The following is a 24,461-nucleotide window of genomic DNA, read 5'->3' on the forward strand; positions in this document are numbered from 1 at the left end:
GAATGACATCATACTCTTCTATGATTTCACATGTCCTTAAATTGTGGCATCCATTTCAGAGAATCAGTGAATAATCAACTCTCCAAGATGTATAAAGAAATACCTCATAAGTCTATTATGTACGGGAAGCATTTATTAGAGTTAGACTCTCATAAAGCAGAGAGAGACCTTATAGTCTACATATTCCAAACTCAGGAACCTGAGATTTGGTTAACTCCAGGGACTTGACTCAGGTCGCATAACTAGTTAGTGTGACAAGGCTAGGGCAAAAAGGTGTACTGTCTCCTCTCTTTAAAACTGCTTGTTGGACAACAAGACTTGAGGTAAGTTTTTGGAGGCTGTGGCACTTTCCAGGGTGTCACCTCATACAGAGTCTTGTGGAGAGGAAGTAGGGCTGCGTAGGACTGGTTTAGAGGAGGAAATGAGAGCTCAGAGAACCCTCAGGCTGTCTTCCTGGCTGTAAAGTAAGGATGGAGGGGGAAAAGCACTCAAGACCTCCACCGGATGAAAGTGCGCACTTGACTGGAGCATGCGCACTGTGACATCTGTCAAGACACACGGAGTTTGACGCTGACACTGCCCAGGAGTTCGCCCTATATTGCTGCTAAATGGTCGGGTTACTAGGACTACCTCAGGGCACAGTAGGAGGAGCTTCCCTGCAGCTGTCAACATGGTCGACTGAAGCGGGAACACTGGCAAAACCAGTGTCCGAGTCCAAGCTGAAACATAGCTTTAAATACTCTGTTGGGAGCCAAAACTAAGAACAAAGAATCTTGTGACTAGGCGAGGCCTTATCTGCATCCTGTATATTGTTAGCCCCCTAGCAGTCAGCCCAGCCCAGAGTTACAGTTCCCTCCTTCACTCCCACTCCCTCTAACCCTTAGCACTCCTCACCCCACCAGCTAAGAACCAATGCGCCCAAGACACACGGAGTTTGACGCTGACACGGCCCAGGAGTTCGCCCTATATTGCTGCTAAATGATCGGGTTACTAGGACTACCTCAGGGCACAGAAGGAGGAGCTTCCCTGCAGCTGTCAACATGGTCGACCGAAGCGGGAACACTGGCAAAACCAGTGTGCGCGTCCAAGCTGAAACATAGCTTTAAATACTCGGAAGAAGTAACTCATCTCCTTGGCCCGAAGTGCAACTCTGAAAGAGGAGACCTCGGGGTCAAGGGAAGCCATCCTTTTAACCAGAAGCTACTCTGAGGGGCCGGCTCATGAACAAAGAAAGACTCTTCAAAGAATTGCCAAGCCACAAATCTAACAGGAAACAGGATGTGTGTGTGCTGTGGGCACGAGACGGGGTCCTTCCCTTCCCACCTTTACGCCTCACTGATAGTGATCACTGTCCAAGCCGGGAGCTGTGATACCAACAGCTACAACTATGTGTGAGGCTTGTGAAAACCAGCTGTGTCTACCTCTTCGCGGCCTATCTCACGGATGCACATACGCACTCAGGAATGCAATGCCCCATTTATACAATTGCTAGAACATGACGTGTGTTTTTAATAATTAATGGTGAATATGTTCAAAATAGACTTTCATATTATGTTTTGGGGGTCCTCAGTTGCTCAGAGATGCCTGTAATGCTTTTTCTAGTTTAATTTGCTTTGGTAATTAAACTTCCAATACAATGTTAAATGACAATGGGCGTAGATATCCTTGTCTTGTTCCTGACTTTAGTGGAAAGGCCCTAGTGGTTCTCCATTGACTATAATACTATTTTATATAACTACATCACACATATATATGTATATCATTAATTAGAGTAAGGACATCTTCATTAGTTTTAATTTTATTAAGTTCTTTTTTTACATAAATAGGTGTTGACATTTATTCAGTGACTTTTCTGCAACTATCGTATGATTTTCCTCCGTAGAGAATATTAATGTTAAAATAGTATCAACCCATTCTCGCATTTCTGGAATTAATCCCATTTCATCCTGATGTATTTTTAAAAATAATAAAATAATCTATGTATTTAATTCACTAATATTTTACTTAAGAATTTGCATATTTGTTTTTAAGCAAGATAGATCTATAGTGTGTGTGTGTATATGTACAATCTTTAAGCATTCTTATCTACTAGTGAACAGTGAAAAAATGACTGTACATTTGAGAAAGTTTCTTACTATGAAAGAGCAAGATTAACAACAAAATGGAGCTTGGAGGAAATAGAGATGAGCCAAAGGAAAAACAAATTTTAAAACAAACTGGAGATTAAAAATGAGATAACTGAAGTGGAAAACAAAATATCAGAGTTGCAGGATGGTGAAGTATCATCCAGAATGTAAAACAGTAAGCTAAATACATTGAAAATGGGGGGCGGGGGGTGGGGAGGAGTAGAATGTTAGTCTCAATGAAAGTAATAAAATATCTATAAAATAAAAATAAGCATGCACCCTACAAAATGAGAATAGAGAAATTAAAAAAAATTATTTTAGAAATAATTAAAGGAAATATCTCAAAATTGAAAGGCATTAGTTTCCAGATTGAAAAGGCCACCAATTGCCCAGAAAAATGACTACAGATACATCTTTAAAATTGGAAGTAAAAATAATGTGCTTCCTAGAGTTCTTTATTCAATCAATTATTCAAATGTGAGGACAAAATAGAGATTTTCAGACATATAAGACCTCAAGATATTTATCTCCCATATACCCTTTGTCTGAGGTCTACTGGGAAAGGTGGTGCTCTAAAAAAAGAGAGTATCCCCAAAGAAGAAAACAGTTCAGGGTCCAGAAATAGGGGATCCAATTGTGATGAGTGGTAAAAATTATCTCCAGGCTTATGGTAAATGGAAATCTATGGGTGGCGATAGTGTGTAAGCCATATTTGAGTAGAAATGTAGGCTCCAGACAGACCATTTTCAGGAAGAAGATAGTTATCCTAGTGTGTTGGATGGAGTGACTGTTAATTTACATTTCTAGAGGAAAGTTTAGAAAAGAATTAATGATAGGTATAGAGAAATTTAATCAAATGAGGAAAAATCATTATTAGCTTCAAAAGAAACAAGTTGGTACATGCAAAGCAATACAGTCAAATAGCACAAGATGGCTCTGCTATAAATAATATTACCCTGGTCCCTAATGATGTAAGCATTAAATATTTATTCAATGAAAATTATGATATAATTCTATTTGGAAAGCCAAGGGAAGGAAATGTGTTTGTGGTGGCGGGCAGTGGGGTAAGGCAGACTTTTGACCACTAAGAAGTTGACAGAGTCTATCTTAAACTTTGTTCAAAGGCAAGGTTCTCATGAACTTCAGCTTTGTTTGCTGCAATATCTTTCACACCCCACTGTCCCCTGGGTCTGCGCTCTCTGGAAGGCAAGTCTGATGGAACATTTTCAGTCCTTCTGCTTGATTTTTCTGCTGTATTCAATACTGTTCATTACTCTTTTCTTCCCAAAACCTCCCTTGGTTTAGAGAAGTAATTCCCTCCTGATTCTCACAGCACCATCTTAATACTTCCTTTTCACCTTGCTTTGGTGGCTTCTACTTCTCAATCCCATGCTCCTCTTGCCTTAAAAATGTCCAGATCCCTTTCCAGACTCTCTTTCTCATGCTGCCTATTTTCTCAGCCCATCACTTCAGCTAACCTACAGAGAAAAATCTCTCTGCTGTCTGAGATCTATTTGCTGAGCTCCAGAATAATATATTTAGCTCTACGTTGGGTAACTTTACCTAGAAATGTACATAGCACCTAAAACTCCACTATTTATGCTGAACTTATTCTTGTTTCTTTAAGCCTATACTTCTTTCCATATTCTGTCTTGAATAGTAAAACCATTTTCTACCTGATTATAAAGTAGGAAGCTGAGAGTCATCTACGATAGTTCCCCCGATCCACGTTTTCATGTTTCATGGTTTCAGTTACCTGCAGTCAATTATGGTCCAAAAATATTAAATGAAAAAATTCCAGAAATAAACAATTCTTGAGCTTTAAATTGCATTCTGTTCTGAGCAGAGTGATGCTTTGCCCAGCATCTCCACGCTGTATATGCCACTTGCCCAGCTACTTAGTAGCTGTCTTGTTTATGAGAGAGAGAGAGAGAGAGACCACATTCATATAACTTTTATTACAGTATATTATTATAATGGTTCTATTTTATTTAGTTATTATTAATCTTTTACTGTGCCTAATTTATAAATTAAACTTATCGTAGGTATGTATGTATAGGAAAAAACATAGTATGCATAGGGCTCAGTACTATCCACAGTTTCACCCATTCACTGGTGGTCTTGGAACATGTCTCCTGTAGATAAAGTGGGACTACTGTATATCAATTCTCCTTTTTCCATGTCTCATATTCAGCCAGTAATTTCTCCTTGGACCTGTGTTTTCTGTAATAGTTCCTTAGCAAGAATCAAAAAAGAAAGAATTCTGTTGAGAGAAAGAGTAAGTGGGGAGCTAAAATCTTCAGGCAATAATAAAGTGGAGTGACTGGGGGTTCTGTGGACAACTTCAACAAGATGGATAATGGGTGGTGCTATAGTGTGAGGCCATGCTATTCAAAGCTGGGGGTTTTTAGGGAAGAGGGAGGTATAATGGCTGGAAATCAGGGGTTCAAGGGGTCTGGGAAAGAAAACAACCATCATTTAAGTGGGATCTTAGAGAAACACTGTCCTGGAAAGAGTCAAACAGTGGTTGGTCGGGGAGGGGCATGTGAATGAACATTTAGGGAAGAGATTGGAGATATTACAGATGGTCAATTCAACCATCAACACTTGAGATCAAGGAAAAAACATTAATGAAAATTTAATGAATTCTCTCTAGGAGTCATCCCCAAGCCCCTCCTTAAGGTCTGCTGTGCATACCTCTATCTAACATTTATCATAAAAAAAATAACCTTAGAGGCCCAACCCCTCACCCTCCAACTAAACTGTTTACTTCTGAGCGATGCACGAACAAAAGACCTTGCATGTAGTAGACGTTTAGAAAACGTTTGTTGGATTGGAGTTATTACAATGCACTGTAATTATTTATCTCTCTCCCTAAAAGATGAGCTCTTTGAAGGTAGAAATTATTTTATTTTTCCTTGTATCACTTTTCTGATATAATAATAGCCACAAATAAGACCATTAGAAACATGAATTCTCAGAATGGACTCATTTTTTTTTTTTCTCCCAGCAATTTACTCCAAGTAAAATAGAATTCACTTGTCCAATGGGAATATATGTTTCAGTTATTTATGTTGTCTAACAAACCTGAAACTTAATTGCTAAAACATAACAGTTTATTATTTCTCATGATCTGCAATCTAGGTTGGACTCAGCTGGAACATTTTCCTGCTCTACATGGTTTCTGCTGGGGCTGGAACATCTAATACATTCCTCATGTACATGTCTGAAGCTGGGATGGTTGGAGATACTGAGTCTGACCAGACAAAACAAAATCTTTCCCTCTCTCCCTCCCTCTCCCCCCATATTTTTACAGCAAAGTGATCTTGGAATATTTGGCTTCTTGTGTTGTGTCTGGCTTCCAAGAGAAAGGATGTGGAAGCTGAAGACCTTTTAGAAACTAAGTCTGGAGCTGGCACAGCATCACTTTTACTGCACTCTGTTGGTTAAAGCAAGTCACACTCAGCCTAGATTCAAGGACAGGAAAAATAGACTCTGCCCCTTGGCATAAAAAGCAGAAAGCTCATGAAGGGGGCCAGAGGAAGTGATAGCAGACCTTTTTGGAGACTATCTCCACAATACCTATTCTATCTCCTGCAAACCTTCTTCAAATTCTACTCCAGCGATCAAATTCACTTTAGAAAACACCTCTACAATTAGCTTTAGACTCATCTTCAAGGTCGGCTTCAGAATCTCTGAAACTTCAGAAGGATAGATCCTACATCCCAATTCACTGCCATCCGGTACAATTCAACAGTTTTTGAGTACTTGTCATAAATAACCCCTTATGTTTAGCCTTTTCCTTCTATTCTAGCCATATCTCTACCCAAGCCCCCAGGTTTGCTGCCTTTATTTTTATCACTGTGATGCTCCCACGTGATACCATGAGACTGGAGCTTCCCATGCTGGAATATCCTTTCAGCTGCTCCCTATGATTCTCTTAAAACATGTCTGAAAAAACCTCACATCTGCCTAGAATTGTAGGCAGACTTATGACCAGTGGCACTGGATACACTTCGGGCTCATTTCTAGCTGTAATTGTTAATTCCCTCTTTTATCCTCTCACTCTCACCTCAGGTAAAAACCTTTATTTTGCCTTCATCTCAAAGTAAACTCAGTCTTCATTTGTATTTTATGCTGTCCTCTAGTTATATGTAGACATAACCCTGACACTTTTATGTGCTCAGGTGAGTCAGCCTTATCTTTATTAGAATATGAGACTCATGAGGGAGGGTTTTATCTAGGCTTAACTAAGATGATTTCTAGATAAAGCACTTTCTGGCCAGTGTTATAAGGTTCTTATTAAGTGATTTAAGTCGTTCTATCAAAGGAAGAATGGTGTTCTAAATTATATTTTATATTTTGAGGATTTCTCTTAACAAATAGTTTTAAAAAATGTGATGTTAGACTTTATTTGTTTTCTGGATCAATAAGTGGTCAGAGAGATATTTTTTCTTTTTCAGAATTAGAAAATCTTTAGCTTATATCTTCAAGGTTACACATTGGTGGTGGGGGGTGCTGTTAGTTTTACGGGACAAAAAAAAAAAAAAAGGAAAAGAAAAAGAAAAATACCACAGTTGAGAAATTGAGTTGAGTGCTAATAGTTTTTACAGGAAATTCCTGTAAAGGAAATAGGCTTACTCACTTTTCAACTAAACCTAACCACAAGCCTTACCTAGTTGAGGAGGTGGGTCTAACAGTTTTAGATGCTTCATCTTCAGGGCATTTCTGTCTACTGATAGAGGTAGTTAACTTGATTTTCCTCTGTTGTGACCATGGCTTTGACCATGCCAGTGGTCACTTAGAAAATACTAAAGGTTTTCTTTTTTCTCTAAGTATGACTCATTATTTCCAAACTTGTGAGAGTTAAATGGCTGTTGTATCTTTTCCAGTTATCTCTCTGGCTAAGAAGAGATATAGTAGAACACTTTGAAAATGGATATTCTTACATGTTCTTCTTCAGCTAGAAAAGCCGGCAGTCACTGAAATGACTTGAAGTTCCTTCCTCTTTTTTTATGTGTTAAGAACAGGAAATAAAGGTAAGACAACAGTACATTTTTTTTCCCCACTAGATTTCTTAACCAGAAAATGTAAGCCAAGAAAGGAACTTAAATAATTTTCAGAATGAATTGCTAACATAATTCCTTTTGATAAAATATTTTGTAATAATAGATGTGCTATCTAACTAATAGAATTTACCTCTCTATGTATCTTGAGTCTTTACAAAAAACTGGTAGTTAGAAAATAAACCTATTTATGGTGCTTTGAGCATTTTGCGAGAAAGGTGAAGAGTAGAGGATCTCTAGAAGGTTGTGAAATTTGACACCAGCCTTCTCCAACATTTTCTTCCCTTTCCCCTTCTCCCACCCAAAGTTTTGATCAGTGAAATTTTTAGTTTGTTATCAACCAAAGACAGTTGAAGTTGTAGCCTTGACCAACTGAGGGGGCTAATCCTCAATCTCTGACAGAAGAAATATGGTTCCCAAAAAGACGTATGAAAAATATTTTGGAGAAGAGACTCTTCACACTTGAAGTAACTCTGTTGGGCTCTGGTCTCTTTCTATGAGGTGATAATATGTGGCGATGGGAAAATCAGAGTTTTCAAGACCCTCTATATCTGTATGAAAATTCCTATTCTATTACTTACGAAATGTAAAAATTAGAATTATTATTGTTATAGATTATTATTAATAGGGGGGACCACTACTTCAGGCAATGTGAGTCTTGGTTGTCTCTCAGAAAAATGAGAAGACAATAGCCATCTTCCAGAGTATGATCAGAAAATAAATGAGAGAGCAGGGACCACTATATTCAGTGCCACCTGTCCATCAGTTTACTCCCGTAAACAGAGAGTCTGAAGCCTGGTTTGGGTTCAGTTACTCAATGCTGGATAACTGACATACTCTGCCTCTTGCTGAATTCCTCACGATTCACGGAAGCATTTTAGTGATGGAGGGATGAAAGCATCACATAGACATTAAATGGTCTTAAAGAGGTAGATGTCGACAAAAAACATCAGTTGTGTTTCCCACATAAAAGGAATTTTCAGAATGGACTTGTCCTTGCACTGTTTAGTTGCCAGTAGTGCTGGCAACAGCCACAATAGCTCAGAATGCACCCACATCCCCAAGCTCTGTCTTTGTCCCTGAGGACAAGCATCCTTTCCAAGGATGCTTCCTGAGTCACAGTGATCACCCTGACACTTGTTTATAATGAAAATTCTGATGTTCTTCTCCTCGAAAATCTGATTTAATATGATTTGGAGAGCTCGGAAATCTACATTTGTAACAAGTGTTCCAGGTGATTCTTATAATCAAGATAATCTGAGAAACACTGTCCCATAGACAAAGCCGTATTCTGGAAACAGTCCCAGGCAGCCTGAGGTCCTAGGCCAGCAGGTGAGTGTATCATGGAGAGAGTATCTGTCCCCTCAGTTCTGGGATGGGAATCCCTGAGGGCTAGAGACTGTGGGGTGTCACAATAACCAATTTACTATAGGCTCAGACATTAGACTATGGAATCACAGAATGTTAGAGCTGAGATGGCCTTAGCAATCATGACATCCCATTGCCCCCAAGTCAGGGAACTTTAAAAAATGTATAGATATCCTAGATGAATCCCCAAAAGTTCCGATGATCCCCTAGCTCTAAGATGGAGGAACTACTGATACATCCAAATAATTCATTTTGCAGATAAGAAAACTGGAGTGCAGAGAGAGGCTAAGTGTCTTAACTAGAGTCACATAGCAAGTTAATAGTTAAAACCTAGATTGATATGCATTTGTTCTGACTCCTCCTGAAGTGTTTTGCATTTGAAAACAGAAGTGATGGTGATTTAGGCATAAAACTTTGTCCTAGGATTTGGAGATAAGATCTCTGCTCTCAAGGAGCTCTAGAGGGAGAACACGGGATATGAAATAAAGATTACACTGTAGTGAGGATAAATTGTGAACAAGGAGTTACTGAGCCTTTGTTACTCAGGCACTAATTTTGGAGAAAGCATGCAGGCTGAAAAAGAGATGCAATTTCTTCTGGCATGAGATTGGCTTCTAGTTGGGGGAGAAGTTTTTAAAACAAGATATTTTCAGACAACATGTCCTAAGACAAAGTCATAAAATGAGTAATATGAGAGAGATGATTGCTGGCTGGTGCAATGGTCAGGAGTGAGGGATAGGTTTCTTTATGCAGGAGGTCAGGGAAGTTCTTTCTGGGGAGGAAATCCAAGGTAAGACATGAGAGGGCCAACTCAGGTCATACAGGGTTTTATATATGGTGCTTGAAAATCAATTCTTTATCTCATGGGCAGTGGGGCTAGTGAAGCTATTAGCATGGAAGTGACATCCTCCTCAGGCTTGCTTTTTAGGAAGGTGCCTCCATTGCCTGGAGATGGGAAGCTTGTTCATTTAGAGGCTTTGTGGGCAAAAGAAAGGAGGCGAGTCGGGGGCAGACCACATCTTGAAAGGCAGTCGCTTTCTCCTGCCTCGTTCCTAGACCACAGTCCTTATAAAGGAAAGCTACTGGTTGTCCCAATGGGGATAAATAATGCAGTGACTCTAGTCCCTGTCCCTGGAACCCTTTGCGGCCTTCCTTTGTCTCACTAGCTCCTTTGTTGCGGCACTCCTTACTCTCAGCAGTCAGAAGCCAAGGGAGTACATCCTGCACTTCCGGCCGGACCTGGGCAGACTGTTCTGGATAGTCCTGCCCACTCTGAGTGGCCCTGCTCGCCTCCTGTGAGAGAAAATCTCCCTGTGGTTCTCAGGGTTGCATCTCTTCCTGCCTCCTCGGAGAAATTGGTCCATGAACTCTCCTCACTTTCATTTGTATTTGACCGGCCACCCCATTAACTCATTCCCTCTCAGAAGAATCATGTCAAAACTCTCCCTTCCTCAACAAATGAGCAAACACTACCCTGGCTCTTCTGCATAGTGCAGTTTGCGGAAGGCGTGTCGGGTCTCCACTCCCCACATTTCTTCTCCTACTCCCTCGTCACAGCACAGCTCTTCATCATCTCATCCCACTGGAGGCCAAACTTAATGGATGCTTTTCAGTCTTTTTCGAGCCCTATTCCTCTGTAGCTTCTGACTTTGCACCTAGTCTTTCCTCCAAACTTTGTCTGTGCTTAGTGTCAGAGTGATCTCTATGTCCCGTTTATTTTCTTGCTTTTGAGTTTATCCTTTCTAATATTTCCTTGGCCCTGACCCACCCTACCAGGCCAGTGTTCCTCAGGGAAGACTATCTGCCGTCCCTTAAAGCTTACAGACTTCTCTGGCTTGGACACTCGCCCGTGCTGCCCACCCAGGGTCCCTCTCTGCGTCCCACCCTGCTGCCCATGGACTACTCCTATTGGATCCCCAAAGACACCTCGATATCAATGGCTCTGCTAGAGAAATGTTAATTATTGATAACTAATTTATAAATATTAAAGTCTCCCCCCCCCCACATCTGAAGATGTTGGAGACATGATGTGTGTGTGTGTGTGTGTGTGTGTGTGTGTTGGAAACTGGTTGAAAATAGAGAATTTTATAAGATGAGGAAGGCCAAGTTTTCTTTATGAGAAAAGATGGAGACACTTGGAAAGTAATGTTCTGGGGAAGTGTGGGTGGAGGGAGAATTTCAGGAATGACAAGTGAGCACAGGATGGAGTGAGGAGAAGAACTCGAATAGCTGGTTAGATGTGGAGAGAGAGAGACTGACTGATTCTGTCAGCTGCCTAAAAAACAGACATGTTGTGGGGAGAAGGTTTTTAAAGGGAACTTTCAGAGTGGACATATGATATTTAGTGTAACTTATTTTTTCCTTCCTTCCTTCCTTCCTTCCTTCCTTCCTTCCTTCCTTCCTTCCTTCTTAGAATTGTTTATTTGCATGTTCGTATTGACAAAGACTCTCCCCTTGACCAAATTTTAGTCAGGCTCCCCTGAAAATCTCTGCTTACCTTGAAGACCTCCTCCTTGATGTTTACCCCAGTCTTATCTTTGGTCTTCCCAGCCCAGTCATAGCAAAGACTTCTGCTAAGTCATCTTCCCATTCTTGATATTTCATCAGCCTTGGTATCTAAGTCCTCGACCTGCCTTCAGAAATAATCTTGTTAGGTCAGGTTAATAAGAATTCCCCTATCCCTGATGTTGTCTGTTAGTAATTTTTCCATCTCCTGATCCCCTCACTCTGCACCTTGGCTGTAAATCCTCACCTATCCTGTTTCATTCTGAGTTGAGCTTGGTCTCTCTCCCCTATTGCAATAGTCTTGAACAAAGTCTTCCCTGCTGTTTCAGTAACTGTCAGCATAATATTTTCTTCTACATTGTTCTTCACACTGTGTCAGACCTTGAGGACAGTGGCTGTATCATTTATTTTGTCCCCCTTCACCCCCACAGCTGTCCCCAAAGAGCCTAAAACAATATGAGTATTTTGGGAGAAAATTTCAGCCAAAGTTCAGAGGTTGAATTACCTTATTCCTATAACCCCAAGAATAATACACAGGTTATTTTTTATGTTAGTGATAATAGTTCAGAACTCTCAGAGGCAGAGACAAAACTGTTACATAGAAAAATTACTTTTCTTTTCTGCTTTTATAACTTTTATTTAATTTTAACAAAATTAAATAAAAAGCAAATATTACCCACTGCTATGGTCTGAATGCCTGTGTCTCTGCCTCCAAATTTATATGTTGAAATCCTAATTCTCATAAATGACACCTCTAGTGATGATATTAGGAGATTAGGCCTTAAAGAGGTTCTTATAAAGTGTAATAAGGGTGGAACCTTCATGAATGGGATTAGTGTTCTTTAAACAGAGAGTCCAGAATGATCTCTAACATATTCTACCAAGTGGGGACACAGCGAGAAGTCACTGGCTATGAACCAGGTGGAGGACCTTTACCAGAATATGACCATGCAAATTCCTTGAACTTGGACTTCCCAGTCTCTAGAACTGTGAGAAATAAATTTTCTGTTGTTTATAAACCATCCAATCTTTGGTATTCTTTTATGGCAGCTGGAATTAACTAGGGTACTCTGCCGGTATTTTTATCTTTTATCTCTTGTAAATGGTTTGAAAATTCCAAAGACCACCTTATCAATAAGGGGAACAAAACCATGAGGAATGCAGCCCAGGCTCTGATTTTCTCTTGAGTTGGCCCACTCCTGCTTATGTTTTTCAGAGAGATGGCAGCAACGCCATCCAGCAAGAACTTTCTCTTTTTAACTTGAGGCACAGAGTGAAGCCTCCGCTATTCTCTAATTTGCAGACAGCTAGGATTTTATGCATATGAGCTCTATTGCTAGCTTTTCAAAATGTGGAGAATCTGACATTTCCATTCAACTTGTGTTATTGTTTTTTTTTTTTTTTCAGGAAAACTTTCATTTAACTCTTTCCAAATTAGTCATTAAAATATACATACTAGGTAGAGCTTTAAAAAAAAAAAAGAGTTCTGATAAGAAACAGAGTAAAAAGAACACACTATATGGTGCAGAAGTCTGAGTGATACCATGAGCTGGAGATGTTCTCCCTCCTTCAGATGTGTAGGAAATGATACACTCCAAGAGACTGCTGCACACCACTGAAGACACCATTCAAATGTGGGCATGCAAAGGCTCATTTGGGAGGACCTGCCCTTTCAAAGCTTCCTGTGTGACTTGCATTTTGATGGCAAGTTCCGATTTCTCCATTTCCCATTTCTTGATTTACAGAAATAAAGAGGATTCTCAGGGCGGAGCCCTGAACTACAATTTACTCCACTCTGGCAACAGAACAGATTTGCCGAAGTGATGATAGGACCCAGGGAGAACAATGCTTTGTTTGGGATGCATATTTCTTTGGCTTGTCACAGGAGAGAGAATTAAAGGACTTAATATTTCAGGTAGGGGTTTTCACTTTTCCTATTAACACTGCGGGTCTTGTCAAAGTTTAAAGTGACAGATAATTTGATATGTCAACCACGTGACCTATTAATACAAAATATTTCCTTCCTACTGTTAACGTAGGTGTAAGAGGAGAAATTATTGGGGTGAGCAGCTTTCAGCTGATACTAGGCATCCATGGGGAACCCAGTTGTCACAGGTGTTCAGTGGGAGCAGCTCAAGGGGAATGGGAGTGGTTTTGGCCGTCTCTAACAGGAAACCGCTGTTATAACCAATGATGCTGAAGTCCACTGGGAGGGATTTAGAATGTAAATTTCTTCTCTGCTACAAAATGGGAGCAGTGAAGAGGAAAGACACACATATACTCTTTGCGAGCATAAGTTAGAGTTTCATCTTCTAATGTGTTTCTGTGTCACTCTGTTTATTGGTCTTTTCAGATTGCTCCACTAAAAAACTTCTTTGGACATATTCTGTGAGGAGTGAGGAGGAGTTCATCTTATTTTGTGATTTGCCAGAGCTACAGAAATCCCATTTCTATCAGAGAAATCAACTCTCACCAACCCAAGGCACTGAATACCTGCCTTGCAGTGGCAGCAAGGACTTATCTGATGTCCAGTGGTACCTACAACTCCCAAATGGAGATATGTTAAGAGAAATTCCTAAAAATCACTCTCACATCATCCTGGATCAGAACACCCTACGTTTTTTGGCCATGGAGGTGAACGATGCTGGGTCGTATATTTGTACACCCAGGATTAGGTATGTCCCAAACGCACTCCTACCTGAAAATGTTCCAAAATTCTGTATGATCTGGACATATATCTATGTTCATAGGACCTTGTCGACTCTTCTAGGAGCCCCCAGGACGAGGCCTGTTGTGCTAAGATGGTCGTAGAAGTTAAGCCCAAGACAAACATGTCCTGTGTAAGCTCTCTGTATAAGCAGTACCTTCTTCTTGGTAGCACTGACTCCATTTATTGCCCCAGTCTCGGCTGCCAAAATGATGCACAGAGTCCAGAGGTGACCTGGTACCAGGTAAGAATGACTTTTCCAAAATTGATGCACTAGTACTATTGTTATGGTAACACCTCCGTCAGTACTTTATAGCAACGTGGGTTTGAAAATCTGAGGTTGATAGCTTTCTAAAGGCTGGTGTTGTGCTTACAGACAAGACCGAACTTTCTAAAGTGGTCTTTCCCCTGGATAGCCACAGAGCCTGATATTCTAGTTATTAAAACCATTCTTTTGATAATGCCAGAAAATTTTCTACAATTCACGTGTATTTCATGTAAGGTAAGACATAAACTTACAGTATCTGCTAATGCAGAAAGCTGGATTAATTCATTTTTACTGGCTTTAAAAAACAATGGGCATTGCTAAGGGGAAGGGAACACCCGACAAGGAAGACTTGAAGGGTTTCTGAAAGAAATAGGAGACTAGAATATTTTCCTAAGTGAACACATCTGGAAGGACAGTTCAGGGAAACGCGAGGTGGCCCTGAGTGACAAGTGAGGTAGTGAGGAGGGAGTGTGAAAAAGAGGGCAGGGGCCAGGAAAAGGCAAGTTTTGTAACCATTTTGAGTTAGGAACCACATGTGAGTAAGCATAACAAAAACACTTCACATTTTCATTGTATTTTATAGTTATACCAGGTGCTAACAGATATGCTACATAAGCATCCCCTCTAACATAGCCCTCTGTCTGTTGGCCCCTGCATAGTGGAATCGAGGCAAAGAATTCTAATTGTTTCTACACTTGCAATAATTGTTTAAAGTCCAGTACTTTTTGCCTTAGAAGATACGTAAAACTTTAAATTTGACTTCAAAATACATGTTTATTAAGGTAAAAAAAAAAAAAAAAAGCATTTTAAAATGCCACACATTTAAGTCAAAAAAGGTGGCCCCTGTTTAGCCGGTGGCTTTTAAGAAATGCATTAATTTCATAAACTCTAAAATGAGGTTAGTAAGAAGAGTCAATGGTTCTGGTCATGATTTTCAGTTCTCTCTTAAGAACAAAATTTTCCTTGGTTTTTGTAGTCGGGGATGACAGATGTCTTGCTATGTCGAGGTAGGCTGTTCTGAGCCTAGTAAAGTAGGCTTGCCCTCAGTCATTTCAGATAAAATGAATTTTCAATGATAGTATCCCCGAAATGTAAGCTTTCAGATAAGCACAAGCCATAGAGTAGTTGCCAGTTTTCTGCATATATTACTCTTATAAGCTAAACCCTAAAGCTGTATCACATTTACAAAAGGAAGCTTTATTTCATTTCTCTGGGGCCTTGACTGCAAATGTTGGGATGTGTTTAATGGTGAATATGCATCTTTCGTAAAAGTAAGCAAATAATGGCTATTGTTAAAATTGCACCTTGTGATGCAGATTTCAAGGGGTCATGGTTCAGATTTTGTTTCATGATTTGCATGTGTGTGTGTATATCCACACATACTCTCTCTCTCTCTCTCTCACACACACACACACCCGTGCGCGCGCGCACATCATTTCTCTGGGGCCTTGACTGCAAATGTTGGGATGTGTTTAATGGTGAATATGCATCTTTCGTAAAAGTAAGCAAATAATGGCTATTGTTAAAATTGCACCTTGTGATGCAGATTTCAAGGGGTCATGGTTCAGATTTTGTTTCATGATTTGCATGTGTGTGTGTATATGCACACATACTCTCTCTCTCTCTCTCACACACACACACGCCCGTGCGCGCGCGCACACACACACACATACACACACAACCCCCACATGCAGTAACCTAGAAACTCATAGACTTCATGGCAAGAGTGCATTACTAAAATTGATGAATTAGGCAGGAAATAGTACCCAATATTCCTTTCCTTCATGCCAACCCCAGGTACTCAGGTGGTGGGTGGTTAACACCAAAGACATCTCAGAACACAGAAGACAAAAACATGGTGTTATGGAATTCAGATGAACCTGATCACCAGGCATGTGCCTGGTGAAATAAATCCGTGGGCTGGAGTCTCTGGAAGTTTCCAAAATATATTTAATAGAGCCATCAAAAAATTTAGGCTTGGAGATTCCTAACTGAAATATTGAATGTCTGAGAAGTTGAAATTAAAGCGAATAATCTATCTTTATTCTAATAATATTTTCTCTATATTTTCCTAATTTTAAAAAATATAGTCAATAGTCTTGGCATAAAGAAACTTCATCTTAAGTAAATGATAATTACATTTAATGAGTGGGAATTTCATGTTCTTTAGCTAAGAAAATATTTGCCATGGGCAACATTATGACAAAGGTCAGTTGGAAAGACTTGGTGATCTCCTGTCAGTAAGATTTATGTTGTGAGTAACTTTTCCATTGGTGGTTTAAGACAGTCTCACTCATGTGCCACATTTGCTCACCACAATGCCGAGGTGACTGCCAGGAGGCTGTTTCTGAGCCCTGTGTTCCATGGAATTTTCGCACATAGACTTGCCACTTCTCCTTCTCATTTCCTTTTGGCTTAGTTCTTGTGGTAACTGGCACTGGATGGCACTCTGTGATCCTAGTGACATGAATAGTTGGTGACAATGATGAGATTGGCTAACCCAAAGACTAATGTGATTCCAAGTAGGGAAGATGCAAAGATCATTTAGCTTTGTTTTTTGAAAACTGTTTCCCAAGTTGATACATTAGCCCATTCGATTGTTCTCACTGTTAAATTTCAGAACTCTCCCGGGCAACTTCTTCTCATCTGTTCAAGACTATAATCCACATGTTGTCTAACCAACACTGAAAACAGAGAAACTACTGTTTTCCTTGTTCTGAACAGTGTATCAATGCAGTCTGTGCTTGTCTTAGCTTTGGGACAGCTCATTACATGGCCAATTCACTCTAAGTTGTCCGGTAGGTCATTTTCACAAAAACTGCAATCAGACCAGTCGTATTTTGTGCTAATAGAGTAGAATTTGTGACCTATGTTTGTGATTTTACATTTATGCCAATTAAACTATAATTTGTTGGTTTTAGCTCATCATTCTACATGTCAAGAGATTGGAATTCTGATTTTGAAATCCAGCATATTAGCAATCACTTCTAGATCATGAGACTTGTAGATGAAATGTTTGTATGATGTGTCTTTACTCAAGCACTTAGTCAAAATACTGAACAGCCTGGCACTGAAGACAGTTTTCAGTTGTTGCCCTTAGATTGATCGCTCTAATTACATATGGTCCATTAATCTACAACATGGGGAGGCATATTGCTGCTTGATTAACTAAAAAAGGCACCCAAAGGCTGAATCATACGTATATTCATTTTGTTTGACAAGATTATTAAACTATTTTCCGAATGACTCACTATAGTGAAGATATAGTGTGTCTACTGCATTTTTCTGAACCTTTAGTCTAATCATTGTATCACGTAAGGAAATGAGATGACTGGCATGATTGCTATTAGTGAATGCAAGCTGGATGATATTAACCAACTTTTCATTTTTAAAGTGTTCATAACCATCTGTTTATTCATTTATTCAAGACTTTGCTAGGGCTTGAAATCTCACTCATCAGTCTATAATCTCTGTAATGTACCTTTTTCCCACTAAAAAAATAAATATTAGCACAACATTTACATGTAGGTAGAAAGTTGTCTGTTGATGATGGGAACAAGAGACTGTGCAGCTGCACTTCTCATGGAAGCGTGCGATGGACAATGGAGATAGAAACATGCAGGGGGCATTCCATGAATGCAGATCAGCTCAGCATCGTGGAGGCATATCTACAACACATTCTTGAGTGTTGTAGATATGGCAGAGCTGGGGATACAGATCGAAGGTTAGTTATGCGGTACGATTATTAGGTTTCTGTTGAAGAGGCTCAACTTTACAAGTGTGATTCCTGACCCAGGAACCTAGCAGTGGAAACAGAAAGAAAATGGTGGATGCTAGTGATATTTTCAAGGAATAAAATAAAAGACTAAAGACATCTCTGTCACACATCCCTCTCCCCTTGTAGATATGGCAGAGCTGGGGATACAGATCGAAGGTTAGTTATGCGGTACGATTATTAGGTTTCTGTTGAAGAGGCTCAACTTTACAAGTGTGATTCCTGACCCAGGAACCTAGCAGTGGAAACAGAAAGAAAATGGTGGATGTTAGTGATATTTTCAAGGAATAAAATGAAAGACTAAATTCTTTTTCTCAAGGGGAGAGGGATGTGTGTCAGAGATGTCTATAGTATTTTGAGTCTTTGTGGCTCAAAATATACTCACAGCATTTACCAAGTTGGAGAAAGTGGCAGCTAAGTCCACTAGGGGTGCTAAGAGGTGACATACACAGATCTGAACACAATGAGTCATTTAAACAGAAATGAAAACATCAAGTCGATTAGGGAGGACAAGCTCGAGATGTAGATGCTAAGAGTCCTCCCAGACCAGGTAGGATAAGCTCAGGTAGGACCTTCCTAATGTTGCCCAATTCCAGGGAGCACCATTCCCTGGAATTATTCTTACTAGAGTATTATTCTTACTAGAGTAATGCAAAGTACATTATGCTCCCTGGACTGAGGGCACTGCCTGGTGGGACAACAGCTTGATGAAATGAGAGAATAATATTATAATAACTGCTCTTCACAGACTATGTTTCTTTGTTCTTCTCCTCGCTTCACTCATACCTTTAAAAGTCCTTTTTAGTGTTCTCAGCCATTTTTTTTCATGCCTTAATTCTCTCTAGGACTTGCTGATTCTACTCATATGGGTTTACACTAGATGTTTCTTCTTCCATGTTTTGCTCATGACTGGTTCACATCTGAACAAAACAAAGAATTTCCTGTGCTGCCCCATTAGCATCTTTCTTTCTTACTAGAATCATTTGTGATTATATTATTAGAATGAGTTTCCCCTCATTCTTGACACAAACTGCTTTCTTATCTCCTTTCTTTGATGTTTCCTTTTACATCTATCTCTTGAATTCTTAATGATCAACTTTGTTATCACCCATCTTCCCTGTAGCTCAGCTGGGATCTTAGTTAGAACTCTATAACCTTTCCCTGTTACCTTCTCACGTGACTTATGACACACCTCCACTCCAGTTTCTGCTCTTCGTATGTTATTGCTGTGTTCTCTAGCATTTTGTCTCTGAATTTTACCCTGTGCTTTGACCCTTTCTTGATCCTTAATCGAGGATCAAGGTTTTTGATCCCTGAGATCAGATGATAGATAATTAACCTTGTCAGTCCCACCTATTGGCTTTGTTTTACTTCCTCCCTGCAGCTCCCCTCCCTCCAGTTCTGACCACTGACTTATGCTCCTTGGCACCTACTGGAAATTCCTTCTTGAGCCACAACAACCACACCAGAGTCTTGGAGTGGGGGAATCCCTGAGTCTTCAAGTGGAAGGGGAATTCCTCAGTTAGAAACTGAGACACAAATCAGAAAAAAATTAGATTAATTTTCAATCTTCTCATTTCCCAGCTCTGTGATAATGGAGCCAAACACAAATCCCAGATGCTCAATTTTCTCATCTATAAGATGGATGGCAGAGAATCTATGCAATCCAAGTCAGAGATTCCTTCAGACAATCATAGGAGATAATTTATGAGAAAGAACTACATAATCTATGTGAATAATAGGCTGTTGTTATTTTTGTTGTTTGTCTCTTTTCTTTTTACCTCTAGCATTGAGAGATATGTTTCGAGTCCTCTTAGTTGGAAATTGGAAGGCCATGTGCCACATGGAGATTAGGGGCTATGAGGTTATTAAAACAGTGATAATTATTCAACAAATATTTATTGAGCCCCTACTATGTCCTAGTCCCTAATGACACAAAAGAGATTGTGATTGTCTTTGCTTAAATTTACAAGAGCTTCCATACTTAGTTGCCATTAAATTTAAAAAAGGCTGATCATGTGACTTTTATGCTTCAAAACTTTTCTTTCAGTTATACATGCATTTAATCGCTCATTGTTTACAAAGAGCTTACTATTGCTGGCCTGTTTGCCAAAGCCTGGAGACCAAAGATCAAAGACAATTACGTGCATTGAGCCTTTCACCTTGGCCTTCTTTCCCACATACATACTTTGCTTCAAATTTTCCTAAAATGGCACTTAACATTCAACTGACTGATTTCTACATACTCTTCAAAGCTCTAACTAGACTGGAGAGAGCACTCCTGCTTCATAGGAGCCAAGTGTGTCATACTCTGGCTTACTGCTCAGGGCCTGCATTCTTAGACAGCTCCCTGAGGGAAGGGACCTCTGTTTATTCATCCCAGTGTGTCCAGGACCAGCTATGTGTCTTGGCACAAAGGCTGCTCCCAACAACTATAGAGAAAGAGGGACCTAAACATGTCATGATGGTAAAAGGGCTACACGCAGTGATGGAGGTCTGTGCTCCCTGCTCTGGGAGCATGAGGCGACTGATAACTCATCTCCAGGGGAGCTACCTCTGGAGTTGGAGTCGAAGGTTGAACAGCAGCCCTCCCCTGAGAAAAGTCTGAGAGACATGTGCAAACACACGGACTGAGAAGACCCTGGTTGTGTAGGGATGGGCAAGGGAGAGGGTGCTGTAGCAGGAAATGAGGACAGGAAGGAATGGCAAGGTCAGACTCTGAAGATATTTGGACTTTATCTTAACTGCAAAAGAGTCTCACTGATAGATTTTAAGAAAGAGAAATGTTCCTGATTGTATCTTAATTCTCGCTTGACTTTGGGGCCACTGTGAGTTAAATAATTGCTTCTCAGTCATCAGTCATTTTTTGTCATATTTATGTATACCTGTTTAGTTATTTACTTAATATTTTAAATTTAGATTTTATTCTTTATTGGAGCTAAATTTATTTAAAAGGAAACTTTATATTAGCCTCATACACAAAATCTATGTCAATTTCCAGAAATAGAAATATATATATATGTATATATATATATATGCATATATATATATACATATATATATATATATTTAAATCAATTTAGATATCAGCTATTTAGAACACAATGAGTTTTCTAGAATACTCCCAGGGCCCTGAGTTGGGCTTTGGGAAATACTGAGTAAATCAGCTCTTGGTGGGCTGATTAGATCTGGTGCCCTGATCTTCATACATAAGGTAATTGTATTTGAAAATGTCTCTCATTTTAAGAAAGACTTCTACAAGTAAGATTTTTGAACAGAATCTCTTTGAGCTTGTGATGTCCTCATCTCAGACTGACTTTCTTCTTCCCTGGTTCAAATTCATTAAGTTTTTTTAGAGGTACGATTGTTATTAATAACAATTCTCTGATTATAGAAAGTTATTTAATTTCCTTGTCTCTTGGATTAGAATGGAAGAGTACTCTCTGAAAAAAAGAGCAACCCACTGTTACTGGATGAAATTTATGACTATCACCAGGGCACGTACATATGTGATTATACTCAACTGGATAATTCAAGTTCATGGACAGTCAGAGCTGTTGTTCAAGTGAGAACCATTGGTAAGTGAGATTTTGGTTTCAGAGTTTGAGATTTGAATCCCAATCACACAATTACTGTTACCTTCCTGTGACTTAGTAATTTTTTTTTTTATTTGCACACTGTAACCATCTAAAGCTTTGACTATTGGCAAACATTAGTTTTCTCATTAACCTAAATTCTACTCTCCAAAGAAGACCTAGTTCTGGATCCTATCCCAGTTGTCACAAGTAGGGTTTTCCATGTGTTGATCTCTGATTTGTTTTTGTAATCAATTATAGAACAATATTAAGAACTCACACACAGAAATAAGTGACACCCACATTCCTATCGCCAGCTTTAATACTTTCCCCCATACTTAAAATCTCGTTTTTTCTTTAAAGAAACAAACCATTGCAGATACAACTTGACACCTATCCCCTCATACCTTCCTGCACCTTTCATTCCTGGATGTAGTCCAGTCTTATAGTTTATATCCTTTTCATTTATGTTTTTATCCTTTGTCTACATATATATACATCCATTAATAAAATAGAATCTTGTTTTATGTTATAAAATGTGATTTATGTTATAGACACATGGTATTATTCTAAGGTATTGTTTTGCCAATTTACACCTTCATCAACAACGAATAGTCTCTTATTATTCCTGAATAATATTCTAGATTTTTTGATTGGTGTCAAGTGGGGGTCTCTTTTTTTTTAGAAATTTACATTTCTTGAATATTAATGAAGTTGAATATCTTGTTGTATGTTTATTGGCCCACTGGTTTTATTCTTCCATGACTTTTCTATTTTTGGCCCAGTTTTCCCCTTGGGTCATTCTGATTAGTTTTTCAAGTGTCCACATAAATAAACTATATAATGTAATTAACTTAAGCATGGCCTATGTCAAAACGTAACAGTAATTCATTCATGCTGTGTATTAAAAAGCTGCAGAATGATTGATTTAGCTCTTAGATATATATGAATCAATTTTACCTCTTCCTTTTTTATTGTGAGATACGAATCATACAAAGCATTCTGAAGCCACATTAAACACTTCTGCCTACTTCCTGGCCCTTACATTCTCCACCACTTTAGACCCCAGCAATTTGAATTTATATTTGATTGTTACTTGGATATGAAGTTAGAATGCAAATACCCCTCTTTCACCACTTGCTCCCTCCAAGTGATGTGTGATTGCTCTTTTACTCAGGTGTGAAAACTCGGCTCATCAAATTTTCTGTAGCAGAATCTGCTTTTCGCTCTCCCGAAGGACTCCTTACAACATCCATTGCCTCTCTTTCAATCAAGCCTTCTCCATCATCATTCTTGTCATTTCTCATCTATTCTTTTTGTTTGTTCATTCTCACACAAATATTTCTTTAACACCTAGTATGTGTCAGGCACTGGGTTTGGTGCTATGGATATAAAAATGAGTACCTGGGCACTTCCTCTGGTCTCTCAGAACTTACCATTTTGTGGTGCAGAAGGAGAAGGAACAGGTTATCACAGTAAAATGTAATGAATGGAGAGAAAGAGAAGCTAAAGAGCACATGGGGAGGTCTACCAAACCCAAACCTGGGTACACCGTGTTCAGGTGAGAACAAATTAGCCCAATGAAGGAGGGAAAGATGCTGTTCCAGGCAGGGGAGCAGCACAGCTGATGTCTGGAAGATGAGAGCGAGCATAGTGCAGTCCATGAAAAAGAAGGGTCGCTGAAGGTGAGTGGGAGGAGGGCTGATATCACGCTGCTGCAGTAAGTTTGGACTTCATCCAAGGAACAACGAGGAGTCACCGAGGGTTCTAAGCAGGCAGTTGCTGATGGTGGCCAAAACCAGGAGCAGCAGTGGAGATGGAGAGAAGTGGATGAGCTCAAGAAATATTTAGGAGATACAACTGAACGAATTTAGGAGTTGGGAATGAAGAAGAGGAAAAAGGAGGGATCTGGGATGGGAGCTAGGTTTTAAATTGGGCAACTAGGTGGCTTCCTATAATATACTGGTAGAGGACAGCATACATAGGGGCAATATAGGACACAGGTGGGAGAGCAGGTGATATGATTTATGTTCTTAAAGATGTCTCTGGTTGCTCTTTGAATAGACTTAGCAGAGATGATGAGAATTGGCTTTATTTGTGCATAAATAGATGCACAAATGATGATGAATTTTATTTGGAAGATGAAAGAAAGGAGATCAAAGATGTTTTGGTTTTCTGACCTGGGTAAGTTGATAAACGGTGGCAGTATTTAATGAGACAGAAAAGGCTGAAAAAGAAAAAAGTCAGAGGAAGAAATGAAGTATTAGTCATGAAAGAACTTTCAGTCACCCAAGTCATGGTGATGAGTAGATATGTGGATAAACCAGTCTGGAGATATTGGGGCTGGAGATGTTAATGTGAGGGTGGCCAAGGTGGTATCTGAAGTGAGAGCCTGAATGAGATTACCTAGGGAGTGAGTGCAGAAAGAAGAGGGCCTAGAACTGAGGCATGGAGCATCCCAGAACTTGGAGAGGGGGAAGAGGGGGATCCCCAAAGGGAGTTTAATAAGGGGATGGGTACAAAGGAAAACCATCCCAGAGCATAGCGTCTAAAGTGTCTCAAGAAAGGAGTGATGCACTACCTCAAATGAGTACTGATCATTTAACCTGGGAAGGCAGAAGTCATGACATACATCAGCAAATGGGCATCAGAGGAAGGATGGGGAAGAGAGCCTCAGAGGAAGTGAAATTCATGATGCAGGAAAGAGAGCATTTCAAGGCCAAGACCTTCTGTCTTGCCTAGAGAGTGAACTGCAGCACCCAGGGAGTGTAGAACGAAAGTCCCCTAGAAAAAAACTAAGAAGAGAACTGACATTCACAAGAGACACAGAGGAGAAGGGCCCATAGGCTCACAGAGAAGTGAGTAGATGTGGGAGGTGGGCAGGACAGTACAGAAACATGGAACCGAAAGAGGAGAGGGTTCCACAGAGGGTGTGGCCCATGCCGCTAAGAAGTAAAAGCTGATGAAAAGCTCAGTTGTGACCAATGGATTTAGGTGTAAGGAGGTCATTGGTAACCAGCCAAAGCAGTTTCATTGGAGCGTTGGGGGCAGAAATCAGACTTCATGGGAAG

General features: G+C 39.8%; 1 protein-coding gene across 1 annotated transcript in view; it reads left to right on the plus strand.

Moving 5' to 3' along the window:
- The first annotated feature begins 12,825 nt into the window (after positions 1-12,825).
- The window catches only part of IL18RAP (interleukin 18 receptor accessory protein), a 20,747-nt gene continuing 9,111 nt past the window's right edge, over positions 12,826-24,461 (plus strand). Inside the window, exons 1-4 of the mRNA XM_006920786.3 lie at positions 12,826-12,980; positions 13,419-13,740; positions 13,836-14,016; positions 21,243-21,393. Coding sequence (XP_006920848.1) covers positions 12,911-12,980; positions 13,419-13,740; positions 13,836-14,016; positions 21,243-21,393 — 724 coding nt within the window. The 5' untranslated portion in view covers positions 12,826-12,910. The remainder of the gene's footprint in view (positions 12,981-13,418; positions 13,741-13,835; positions 14,017-21,242; positions 21,394-24,461) is intronic.

Source organism: Pteropus alecto, unplaced genomic scaffold, assembly GCF_000325575.1.
Source record: "Pteropus alecto unplaced genomic scaffold, ASM32557v1 scaffold288, whole genome shotgun sequence".
NCBI lineage: Eukaryota > Metazoa > Chordata > Mammalia > Chiroptera > Pteropodidae > Pteropus > Pteropus alecto.